This window comes from Tachyglossus aculeatus, chromosome 21 (assembly GCF_015852505.1).
Source record: "Tachyglossus aculeatus isolate mTacAcu1 chromosome 21, mTacAcu1.pri, whole genome shotgun sequence".
In the NCBI taxonomy this organism is placed as follows: domain Eukaryota; kingdom Metazoa; phylum Chordata; class Mammalia; order Monotremata; family Tachyglossidae; genus Tachyglossus; species Tachyglossus aculeatus.
The window spans coordinates 53,733,781-53,746,320 of NC_052086.1; the positions used below are offsets into that span (position 1 = coordinate 53,733,781).

Here is a 12,540-nt window from a genome sequence, read left to right on the forward strand (position 1 = left end):
GTCCATCACCTCGCCCCCTCCTACCTCAACTCCCTTCTTTCCTTCTCCAGCCCAGCCTGCACCCTCCGCTCCTCTGCCGCTAACCTCCTCACTGTGCCTCATTCTCACCCGTCCCGGCATCGACCCCCGGCCCACGTCCTCCCCCTGGCCCGGAATGCCCTCCCTCCGCACATCCGCCAAGCTAGCTCTCTTCCTCCCTTCAAAGCCCTACTGAGAGCTCACCTCCTCCAGGAGGCCTTCCCACACTGAGCCCCTGCCTTCCCTTCCCCCTCCCCACAGCACCTGTATATATGTTTGTACAGATTTTTACCTCTATTTAGTCTACTTGTACATATTTACTATTCTATTTATTTTATTAATATGTTTTGTTTTGTTGTCTGTCTCCCCCTTCTAGACTGTGAGCCTATTGTTGGGTAGGAACCATCTCTATATGTTGCCAACTTGTACTTCCCAAGCTCTTAGTACAGTGCTCTGCACACAGTAAGCACTCAATAAATACGATTGAATGAACGAATATATGTTGCCAACTTGTACTTCAAGTGCTTAGTACAGTGCTCTGCACACAGTAAGCGCTCAATAAATATGATTGAATGAATTTGGTCTGCTTGTATGGCAGTATGGTATCTGCCCCAGTGTATAATACAGTGCTTGGCACCTAGTGGACCCTAAATAAGACTACTACTACTACTATTATTATTATTTTTATAACTCAACATGCTGGAGCTTCTCTTGGGTGACACGCTGGCTGTCTGGGGTGGAGGGTGGGCTTTGCTCCAGGCTTTTCTGGAGTCAGGCAGACACCGGCTCCAGTGATCCAGAGAGGGGACTGGGTCCCTGCTCACCCACTTCCAAGATCAGTGGGGGCCCCTTGAGAAAGCTCGTCGTTCATTCATTCAATCGTATTTATTGAGCGCTTACTGTGTGCAGAGCACTGGACTAAGCGCTTGGGAAGTACAAGTTGGCAACATATAGAGATGGTCCCTACCCAACAGCAGGCTCACAGTCTAGAAGCAGGCATGCGGAGAGGCAGCATGGCCTAGTAGATAGAGCACGAGTCTGGGAGCCAAAAGGACTTGGGTTCTAATCCCAGCTCCACCACTTGTCTGCTGTGTGACCCTGGGCAAGTCGCTTCACTTCTGTGGGCCTCAGTGGCCTCATCTGTAAAATGGAGATTAAGACTGGGAGCCCCAAGTGAGACACGGATTATGTCCAACCTGATTACCTTGTATCTATCCCAGGGCTTAGAACGGTGCATGGCACATAGTAAGCGCTTAGCAAATACCATTAAGAAAAAAAAAAATCTACTTTATTCCGGCGGTCCCTTCCTCCAGAAAAAGACCCCTGTGGTGAGCCAGACCAGTCACAAGGGACGGGTGGGGGCCCAACGTGTCGGCCCCTGAGCGCGGCCACTGACTCCTCCCTTATTATTTATATTAATGCCTGCTTCCCTCTCTAGACTGTAAGCTGGTTGTGGGCAGGGAATGTGTCTGTTATATTGTTCTCTCCCCAGAACTTGGTACCGTGCTCTGCACACAATAAGCGTTCAATAAATACAACTGACTGACAGCCTGGGGCCTGTGAGGGGGGTCTGGCGGGGGCCCTCTACTCCGGGATGCTCCCCTCCCCGGCCCTGTACCTGGCCAGAACCGGGTTGCGCCGGTGATAGTCGAAAAGCCCAAAGCCGTGGCTGGTGCCGAAGGCCACCAGATTCCACTCGGAATGCAGGGTGACGGCGGTGACGGCGGCGGGGGGCAGGCACTGCACCAGCACGCCGGGCTGGAAGCCCGCGGGGAAGCTCAGAGAGCCGTTCTTCGGGGTCAGCCGGTCATGCCCCTTCCAGGTGAAGCCCTCCCGGTCCTGCAGCAGGTCCATGGTGGCGATGCTGATCAGGTGCTCTGACTTCTCGTCGCTCAGCTCCATGACGAGGACCTGGAGAAGCGGAGGCCGGGCCAGCGTCAGCCGGGGTCCGGTCCAGGACGTGGACATAATAACTGTGGTATTTTTTAAGCACTTACTATGTGCCAATCACCATTCTAAGTGCTAGGGTAGATACAAGGTAATCATTCATTCTTTCATTCAATCGTATTTATTGAGCGCTTACTGTGTGCAGAGCACTGGACTAAGCGCTTGGGAAGTACCAGTTGGCAACATAGCGTCGGTCCCTACCCAACAACGGGCTCACAGTCAAGAAGGGGGAGACAGACAACAAAACAAAATATATTTATAGTAAATATGTACAAGTAAAATAGAGTAATAAATCTGTTAAATAAATCTGATAAATAAATAAATAAATAAATACAGGTGCTGTGGGGAGAGGAAGGAGGTAGGGCCGGGGGGATGAGGAGAGGGAGAGGAAGGAGGGGGCTCAGTCTGGGAAGGCCTCCTGGAGGAGGTGAGCTCTCAGTAGGTCTAAGAAGGTAATGGAAAAGATCTTTTAAAAATCGGTTTACGATTAAAATCATACTTCCTTTCGGATATAGTCCCTGTCCCACGTGGAGCTCACGGTCTTAATCCCCATTTTACAAATGAGATAACTGAGGCCCAGAGAAGTGAAGTGACTTGCCCAAGGTCACTCAGCAGAGAAGTGGCGGAGCCGAGATTAGAACCCATGACCACTGATTTCCAGGCTCGTGCTCTTCTAGACTGTGAGCCCACTGTTGGGTAGGACCGTATTTATATGTTGCCAACCTGTACTTCCCAAGCGCTTAGTAAAGTGCTCAGCACACGGTAAACGCTCAATAAATATGATTGATTGATTGATTGATTGATTTCCACTAGGCCACGCTGCTTCTCCACGGGCCCGGGCACTGGCCAGAAAGCGGAGAGAGATCGATCTCTTGACCACCCAACCTTCCCACCAATCCCGAGCGGGTTCCCGAGATTCCCATCAGTCAGGGGGCCTGCAGCAAAGGCGAGGGGAGCCAGAGCCTCCCCCAGCCCCCAGCCACACTGGGGAAAGGTCGCTTTAAGAGGCAGGCACAAGAGCAGCAGCATCTCAGAGAGACTCTCACCTGTCCAGCTGTGCCCGCCACCACCATCTTGGCAGTGTATTTGCAGAGCGCGATCTTCTGGATGCCGAGCCGGGGGTCATCGCTATAGGGGTCAAAACAGCCCACCTGAGTACAGACAGGGAAAGGTGAAGGGTCAAAAGTACAGAGGGAGAGCAATGACAATAAAAAACAACTGAGCTTTTCCTAGGCCACCTGATGCCCAGCAAGGGACTACTCAGCTTTCCACAGCCAAGACATGAATAAACCCTGTGCTGCCCACTTCTTCATCATCAGTGCTATTTACTGAGTGCTTACTTGGTGCAGGGCACTATAATAAGCACTTGGGAGACTACACTTTAATACCTACCAGCAGCAGCAAGCCATTCACTAGACTGTAAATTCCTGGAGGGGTGGGGACCGAGTCTTCATACCCTACTGAACTCTCCCAAGGGATCAGTACAGCGTTCTCAAGGCCCTACTGAGAGCTCACCTCCTCCAGGAGGCCTTCCCAGACTGAGCCCCCTCCTTCCTCTCCCCCTCCTTCCCCTCCCCACAGCACTTGTATATATGTATATGTTTGTATGTATTTATTACTCTATTTATTTATTTATTTTATTTGTACATATTTATTTATTTTATTTTGTTAATATGTTTTGTTTTGTTCTCTGTCTCCCCCTTCTAGACTGTGAGCCCACTGTTGGGTAGGGACCGTCTCTAGGTGCTGCCAACTTGTACTTCCCAAGCGCTTAGTACAGTGCTCTGCACACAGTAAGCGCTCAATAAATACGACTGAATGAATAAATACTACTGATGGATTGCCAAATCCAGAAAGGCAGGGGAGTCCACTGCACAATCAAATATCTAGCTTTTCCACCCACAGGGCCAAAGGACTTTTGGAATGCAATAGGGTTCCCTTCCCCCGTCTGTGGCTCCTTCCACAGAGTCTCATCCGAAAACCAGCGCTAATACCCCACCCTCCTTCCTCTTCCTCCTTCCAAATTGAGCCAGCCACCAGGCACCACTCCTGGAGGAACTGTGGGTGAGGAGGCCTCAGTCCTCAACTGATCCATTTGAGCCACAGAGAAGCAGCATGGCTCAGTGGAAACAGCCCAGGCTCTGGGTTCAAATCCAGGCTCTGCCAATTGTCAGTTGTGTGACCTTGGGCAAGTCACTTAACTTCTCTGCGCCTCAGCTGCCTCATCTGTAAAATGGGGATGAAGACTGTGAGCCCCCCGTGGGACAACCTGATCACCTTGTAACCTCCCCAGCGCTTAGAACAGTGCTTTGCACATAGTAACTGCTTAATAAATGCCATTATTATTATTATTATTAGTGGATGAAGCATGGGCCCGGGAGTCAGAAGGACCTGGGTTCTAATCCCGTCTTCACCACCTGTCTGCTGTGTGACCTTGAGAAAGCTCACTTCACTTCTGTGCACCCCAGTTACCTCATCTGCAGAATGGGGATTAAGACTGTGAGCCTTATGTGGGACATGGACTGTGTCTAATTTGATTAGCTTGTATCCATTCATTCAATCAATCGTATTTATTGAGCGCCTACTGTGTGCAGAGCACTGTACTAAGCGCTTGGGAAGTACAAGTTGGCAACACATAGAGACGGTCCCTACCCAACAGTGGGCTCACAGTCTAGAAGGGGACTCACAGTCTAGAAGGGAGGACCAGGAAAGAGGTTCCACGTTGCCCCATCTGAGGGTACAGGATCCCATGGAGTGGCAGCTCAGAGCACAGTAGGTGCCTGACACATAGTAAGTGCTTACAGATACTATGAATAAAAAGAGTCACATTGACAATCCTCCCCATTTGGAGGGGTTTACAAAACGGCAGTTTGACCACACCAGTTCGGAAAGGGAAGGGATGAGGGCTTTTAAGCCTGTAGGCCCGCAACTAGGAGACCACTGGCCAGGCTCACTGGGCAATGGCTGCCCTCGGACCAGTTCCCCCAAATCTGCTGGAAGGGATCCCCGCTCAGGGGCCAGAAGGATCAAGAGGGCTGAGCAAGGGGTCTCTGGGTGGCCCCCAGGGGTACCCAACTGCGAGCTCCATCCAGGCGCACCTTGATTAGCTGCGACACAATCCCAGGTGCCTCAGGATGGGGCAACGCTGACCTTGGCTCCCGTTGGCAGATCCTCTGGTTTCTCCCACAGGCGGCAGGCCCTTGGGCTGAACCCTATCTTAAACTAGCTTAGAACTCTCCAATACTACTACTACTAATAATAATGGCATTTGCTAAGCGCTTACTATGTGCCAGGCACTGTACTAAGCGCTGGGGTGGGTATGAGCAAATGGAATTGGACACATTCCCTGTCCAATGTAGGGCTCATAGTCTCAATCCTCATTTTACAGATGAGGTAGTGGAGGTCCAGAGAAGTGAAGTGACTTGCCCAAGGTCCAACAGCAGACAAGTGGTGTACCCCGAATTAGAACCCATGACCTCCTGTCTCCTAAGCCTGTGTGCTATCCATTACCCCATGTTCCTTGTCAACGCTCTGCACCCAGTTAGCGCTCAATAAATACCACTGATTGATTGATGGACTGATCGACTGCCAAGCCTCCATGGATGCCCCCAACAGTTCCAGCCTTCCCAGACGCAAGATGTGCCCACTCACAAGGAACAGGGGAGGGCGGCCTGGCCGTTACATTGTTCTATTGTCCTCTCCCAAGCACTTAGTACAGTGTTCTGCACGTGATAAGCGCTCCACAAATGTGACTGACTGACCGACTCACAACCAGGGAAGCAGCTTTAATGAAACCCAACCTCTGTGGGCGGAGCCCAGGGCCTAAAGCCCTGGCAGGAGACTCATGTACACAGCCCTTAAGCAGGGGCAAACGACACCTGGGTCCAACCCGATTTGCTTGCTTCCACCCCAGTGCTTAGTACCGTGCCTGGCACATAGTAAGCGCTTAACAAATACTGCTACTATTACTACTACCGGCTCTCAGCCCTGTAGACCCGTGCTGGAAGGGTGAGTGTTTGGGGCAGGGAGTATTGGCAAACCACGAAGGAAGGCCAATGATGCTCAATGCCTGATGGAGAGGAATGGGAAGAAAAAGAAGCAGCGTGGCCTAGTGCCAAAAGCCCACAACTGAGTGTCAGGAAGCCTCTCAATTAATTGTCTCTCTTACACTATGCAGAGCACAGTGCCACGGGTTTGGGAGAGTACCCTAGAGTTCGTCAGAACAATTCATCCCTGCAAGGAATGGAAAAGTCCAGTGATCCTGCATCCACCTCTTGCCTGCTGTGTAGCCTTGAGCAAGTCACATAACTTTTCAGAGCCTCAGTTCCCTCATCTGTAAAATGGGGGTTACAGATTCTCCCTCCCGTTTAGACCATAAGCTGCATCTGTGACACGGACTGTGTCTGATCTGATTGAACTATCTCAGTGCTTACCAAAAACTGCAATTATTACTGTAATGATTCTGGGGGTCACAGTGCTGACGTCCCAGAGCACCTGCTAAGTTTTGATCAATCAATCAACTGTATTTTTTGAGTGCTTACTGGGTACGCAGCACTTTGCAAAATGCTTGAGGGAGTACAGTATAAGAGAGTTGGTAGATATATTCCCAGCAAAAGGAGCATACAGTCTCAAAGTCTTAGAAATTGAGTTTGGGGCACCGTCTCTTCCTCATACCCTGGAACTCTCAGAGGCGGATGGTCACCTAAAGATATGGCTAAGAGGAGGGGCTTTTTAGGGCTGATAGTGCAAGGCCACCCCTCTCTGGGTCGCACCTGGAGAGTTTCCAGTCCTCTACCAGTCTTGGCTACGGGAGGGAGAGTCAAGCAGAGTCATACCCATTCCATTCCTAGCTTGGAGAGTGGCTAGCGAGTGGAAGGCAATCTGCTACAAGTCAAAACTCACCCAAGTTGGGCAGCAGCAGCAAGGGAGACAGCCAAGGGCAGAGACCCAATTTACTGCACGGAAGGAGGCAATGGTAAACGACTTCCATATTTTTACCAAGAAAACTCTACGGATACACTACTGGAACGACAGCCGACGGAGAGTGGGGCATTGTGGGAGAGATGTGTCCGTGGTGTCGCTATGGGTCGGAAACGACTCGATGGCATAAGACAAGACAAGGCCTCAACTCTAGCTTCCTGATGAGTTTCTACCCTCCCTTGCCAGAGGAGCAGAAAGGTTGAGCAGACATCACATCTGACCCCTCCCCTCCACCTCTTCATAGTAGTAATAATAATAGTAGCATTTACTAAGTGCCAAGTACTGTGCTAAGCACTGGGGTAGAGACCAGATAATCAGATCAGACACGGTCCCGGTCCCACCCAAGGCTCAGAGTCTAAGCAATGATCTTCTCCCCATTTGACAGATGAGGAAACTGAGGCACAGAGCAATTAAATGAATTGCCCAAAGACACTCAGCAGGGCAGTGGTGGAGGTGAGACCAGAACCCGCTACTTCAGACTCTCAGGTCTGTGATCAGCTGGAAGCTCTCGTCTGCTCTGTCCTGTACAACCAGCAGCCTGAAGCCTAGCAGAGGTTGGCTTGCTTTCAGACCCTGTAGGTTACTGGGGGAAAAGGAGGCAGGAGATGGGGATGGAAACTTCCAAGGGGCAGGGGGACAGAATCCCTGATAGCCCAGAGAGCAACTTGGCCCAGGGAGGGGAGAGGCGGGTTACCTTGCGGAAGGGGGGCCACTCCTCCTCGCTGGCCTGGTTCAGGCTGTCTGCGTGTTCGCAGTCCGTCTGGAAGATGTTGGCCGTGCCCAGCTTGTAGAGGGGCTTCAGCGACACGCCCGAGGCGTCCCAAAACCGCACCGTCCCATCCTCGTGCCTGGGGCCGAGAAGCGCCGAGGGCAGAGACACCAGTTAGAGGGGAAACGTAGGGATGGGAGAGGGACGGGGAGGGGGGCAAATACAGCCTGCTGTCGTATATACCGAGAGCTTACTATGGGCAGAGCACTGTATGAAGCGCTTGGGAGAGTACACTAGAACAGAGTTGGTAGACATAATTCTTGCCCACAGTGAGCATGGCAGCAACAGGTCAGGTGTGGCCACGGGCCCTCCCTCCCTGGCCGGATCAGCCGGACTCGCAGGAGCCCACGGGTCCGGGGAGAAGAAGTTGGGTTGGGTTGGAAGTGACTGACTTGGCAGCCAGTAATTAGGCCAGTGACTTTCCTGACAAGTGTTTAGAATATATCTGGTTGATTCCCAGATCAAAGTGCACCTAATTATCCAATTAATAGCAAACTAGACCCTGGTTATAACAAACACACACAGAGAGAGAGAGAGAGAGAGAGTGTGTGTGTGTATATATAGATAAATATGTCCCCTGAAAATCACTCTGACAGACTAAGCCAAGGAATCCTTTCCTGTGCTTTGCACATAGTAAGCGCTTAACAAATACCATTATTATTATTATTCCCAGGAAAGGGAGAAAGCAAGCAGACAGGGTGGGAGAGCAGGCAGAAGAGGAGAAGGCACCTACAGCTTCCTGCTTTCACCTGAAGGGGAAGGAGAAGGAAGGGGAAGCTCTCAGGAAGTGGAGTGGAGATGTGGTGGGGGGGGCGGTGAAATAACACAGGCCTCAATCCCACTCCTCGTAGCACAGGGTCTGATTAGTGATTGGCAACTTCTGCAGAGAGGGAGGGGATCAAGTGAATTCTGACCAAGGTGAAGCTCAGCCATCAGTGAGGAGGGAGGGCAGAGAGGCCATGCTGATCCACCTCCCCAGGGTCTCAGGTCTAGGGAACCTGCCTGGCTTCTTGTAGCCTACCTACCTGGCCAAAATAATAATACTAATAGTTGTGGTGTTTGTTAAACACTATGTGTCAGGCACTTTTCTATGCCCTGGGGTATATACAAGATATTCAGGTTGGACACAATCCTGTCCCACATGAGGCTCACAGTCTTAATCTCCACTTTATAGATGAGGAAACTGAGGGCCAGAGTAGTTAAGTGACTTGACCAAGGTCACACAGCAGATGAGTGGTGGAATTGGGATTAGAGCCATCCGGTTCAGAAAGGGGTTCCAACCCAAGCCCAAGGGGTCAGGTAGAGCCCTGGAGGCTATTGAGGTCCAGGAGAGAAAAGACAGTGGTGAGGGCTGAGGAACCTGCCGACCTTGGGGGCAACCTCAGTGGACCAGGTGGTAGTTTTGGTTTCCCTGAGGCGTCAAGGCCGACTGCTGTGGTCTGGGGCGCTTGCTCCGGCGCCCAACCCAGGGGTCATGATCCACCAGGAACCAGGAAGGGGTCTTGCCCACCCAGAGGAGGGGGACGGGAGTCAGGTAATGAGAAGAAGCCAGAACCAAGGTCTCAATCTTACAGCGAGGCCAAGCCAACTTGGATGACTTCCATGGGGAGTAGGTTCTCTCCTGCTGACAGTACAAAGGCTGGGCTGCTCCAACTTGCCCTGATTTGTAGGGGGAACCCTGCCACGAGGTCCCAGGAGTCCTGGTCCAATGTCCCCACCCACCCCCAACCCCACCAACCCCCTCAGATGCTCCATCCTCATGGGCCTCAGTCTGGAGGGGGAATCCCAGCAGGCAAGAGTTCAAACTTGGAGGGGCGAAGTGGGGCCATGTGACTTAGGAGAAAGAACACCAGGAGCAGATGTGATAAAGAAGCGGGGCCTAGTCAATAGAGCATAGACCTCGGAGTCAGAAGGACCTGGGTTCTAATCCTGACTCCACCATTTGCCTACTGTGTGACCTTGGGCAAGTCACTTCACTTCCTCTATGCCTCAGTTCTCTCAGCTTTAAAATGAGGATTAAGACTTGAGCCCTATGTGGGACAGGGACTGTGTCCAACCTGATTAGCTTGAATCCATCCCAGTGCTTAGAATAGTGCCTGGCACATAGTGAGTGCTTAAATACCACAATTATTAAGAAAACAGTTGACAGGTCAGTGGGAAGCATGGGGCCAAAGAGTCAGAGGACCAGGATTCTAATCGCTACTCCACTCCTTGCCTACTCTATGACCTTGGACAAGTTCTCTGGGCCTAAATTTCCCTCATCTGTAAAATGGGGATTAAATATTTGTTCTCCCATCCCTTCTGACTGCAGACAATGCGGGACAGGAATTGTGCCCGATCTGATTATCTTTCACCTTGCCTAGCCCTTAGTACAGTGCTTGGCACACAGTAAGTGTTGAACAAATACCACAAATATTATTAATTATTACGATGTTTCGGGGTGACTGATCAGCAAGAAGCCACCGTCTTGCTCAGTCTGCATTTTCAGGACTGCAGTTCAGACTTCCTCTGAGAGTTGAGATGAGACAATCCACAGGCCATGGAGAGAGAGTTGGAAGAGAGGAGGAGTGTGGCTCCAGTGGGAGAAAATCTGCCTGACTTGAACCAGGGGCACATCCTGGGTCCTCAGAGCAGGACGGCAGTAGGGAAGAGTAAATATAATCCATGCCACCCATCCACAGCCAGAGCACGGACTTGGAGGCATCTGGACACTCACGGGAAGGGGAAGAGGCCCAGGGCCTCGAGCTGGGACCAGGGTCTGGCTTGGGCTTGATCTGCCCCAAGGCTGTGGTAAAACGGAAAAGTGCCTCTGCTCTGAGTCAGGGGGTGGGATCAGGAGGAACAGCTGGGAATGCCTCGGCTAGGGGAAAAGGATTCAGAGGTCTATCTCTTCTCTCTTCACCACCCCAGAAGGGGAAGAAAAGGAGGAGAGGAAGGAGGGAGAGGGAAAGGGTGGGAAAAATGGGAGGGGAAAAAAGGGAAAGAAAAAGTCAGTCAAAATGAACTCAAAAGGAGGTGACCTCAATCTCAAGTTGCCCCGATAAAGACTTCCTGCAGTGATTGAAACATCAGCTTTAAGCCCTTTAGTCCAGAAGCCTTATACATGGATCAATCATACTCCGGGTCCTGACTGCTGGGCTGCCTGACCTGGTCAGCACGCTCAAGGCCCTTGGTTGTGAGCAGCGGGCAGAGCCTTTTCCCTCCCAAACAGAGGACCGAATGGAGAGCAACTAACTAGGGACACTGGAGCCCAAGTCCAGGTGTCAGAAAGCTCACAAACTGGCCCAGTTAAAACAGATCCTACTTAAAATCCACATTCTGTCCAGGTCTTCCCTGCTCCATCCTGCCCTCTCATCCTCTTCAGCGCTTGGTTCAATGTTCTGAATGTAGCAAGCACTTAGTAAATGCTATTACTTCTCCTCCTCCTTTCATCCAAGACTCCTGAGAACACCCATCCTTCCGGCTGTTCTCATCTCACCTCCTTTGAAAGAGCTTCTCTGAGCCCACAAGCATGGCAGGATAATGTAAAGGGTTTGGTCGGTCCTTTACCCAGACGGCTTTGCATGGAGTCAGCCGCCAGTCCCTGCTGGCCCTCCTCAAGGTCCGGGAAGAGAGGGGCATCAGCATGGCTACACTGTCACCGGGGTCCCTTCAAGCCAGCTATCAAAGGGCAACTGGGTAGTAAAAAGGGGCTGCAGCCCAGGGGGCTCCTCTTGCTCTGGCACTGCCTTTTGGCAAGAAGGGTTTGGGCCATGTCCCCTCAACGGAGCACGCCAAGGCCAGGGCTGAGGCGGGAGCGCAGAGGGGTGAGCCCTCTGCCTGGCCAGGAGCCTTTTGCCACTATTTAGTGGGCTCAGCCCCCTGCAATTACATTTTCCGGTTTGTCGGCAGCCCACCTCAAGTTGATCTCAAGCCGCCTGCCAACCAAGCGGTCTGCAGACTACAGAGAGCCCATAAGGCTTTCTCGTGGGCCAGCTGGAGAGCACCAATGTGGCACCTTCTCCCGACCACTCACCTGACCAGGCCACAGACCCAGGGCAGGCAGGGGTCAGAAGTACAGCCCAAGAGGGTTGCCCGATGCCTACGCAGGCCCGGTCTCCATCTCAGACACAGCCGCTTCAGAGGACACCCCCTCCCCAGCCCCAGGAGAGACAGCAGCACCAGAGGGCGAGAAGTCGTGAGACAGCACTCCAGATCACTCCTTCCCCTAGACAGGGGCATGAGGAGAGAGTGTACAGCAGGATCAAAACTGAATGGCATCCCAGGGATCTGCCCTTGGGAGAGCACGACCTCCCCTCCCAGGCGGCTGAAGGCAGGAGCCAGAGGGACAGGGCTGGACACCATATCAGCTGGTATGGAAGGCACTGTTCCCTCTAGGGATGCCCTGGAGGAGGCTGGCACCTGTAAGACATCAAGCAGGGGCCGCAGCAACGGAAAAACGGGAAGAAGCCCGGGTGCGAAGTCGCTGAGAGGAGGAGGAAGAGGAAGAAGATGACAGAAGGAGGAGGAGAAGGAAGCCTCTTCCAGAATCTGGGGCTGCAATAGCTTTCAGCTGCCCAGCTGGCTTTCAGTTTCCTTCCGGTGGGAATTCAGAGCCCCGGCTCAGCCAGCCTCTTCCAACCCAATGCCGGGGCCCGCCCTATTTCTCAACTCTGGTCCGGGACGACGCTCCCTTCGCCACCTCAGGCTGTGTTTCTCTGCCTTCCCCCTCCCCGGGCCGGCTCTCAACTGCAGACGAGGCTCGAGGACCGACTCCAGTTCTTGGGCCTCGGGGAGACCAGCCGGCCGCCAGCCCGCCCGCAGTACGGCTGTCTTCCGGGCTCTAG

At 52.4% G+C, this 12,540-nt stretch overlaps 1 protein-coding gene and 1 non-coding gene across 2 annotated transcripts in view; one reads left to right on the forward strand and one right to left on the reverse strand.

Annotated features, from left to right (window-relative positions):
* LLGL1 (LLGL scribble cell polarity complex component 1) overlaps positions 1-12,540 on the reverse strand; it is a 110,567-nt gene that overhangs the window by 31,049 nt on the left and 66,978 nt on the right. Inside the window, exons 12-14 of the mRNA XM_038762517.1 lie at positions 7,640-7,793; positions 3,012-3,116; positions 1,637-1,929 (exon numbers count right to left, since the gene is read on the reverse strand). Coding sequence (XP_038618445.1) covers positions 1,637-1,929; positions 3,012-3,116; positions 7,640-7,793 — 552 coding nt within the window. The remainder of the gene's footprint in view (positions 1-1,636; positions 1,930-3,011; positions 3,117-7,639; positions 7,794-12,540) is intronic.
* Positions 6,720-6,857, forward strand: LOC119942935. The gene has a single exon (XR_005455428.1). It is a non-coding gene; the product is annotated as a small nucleolar RNA SNORA7 (small nucleolar RNA).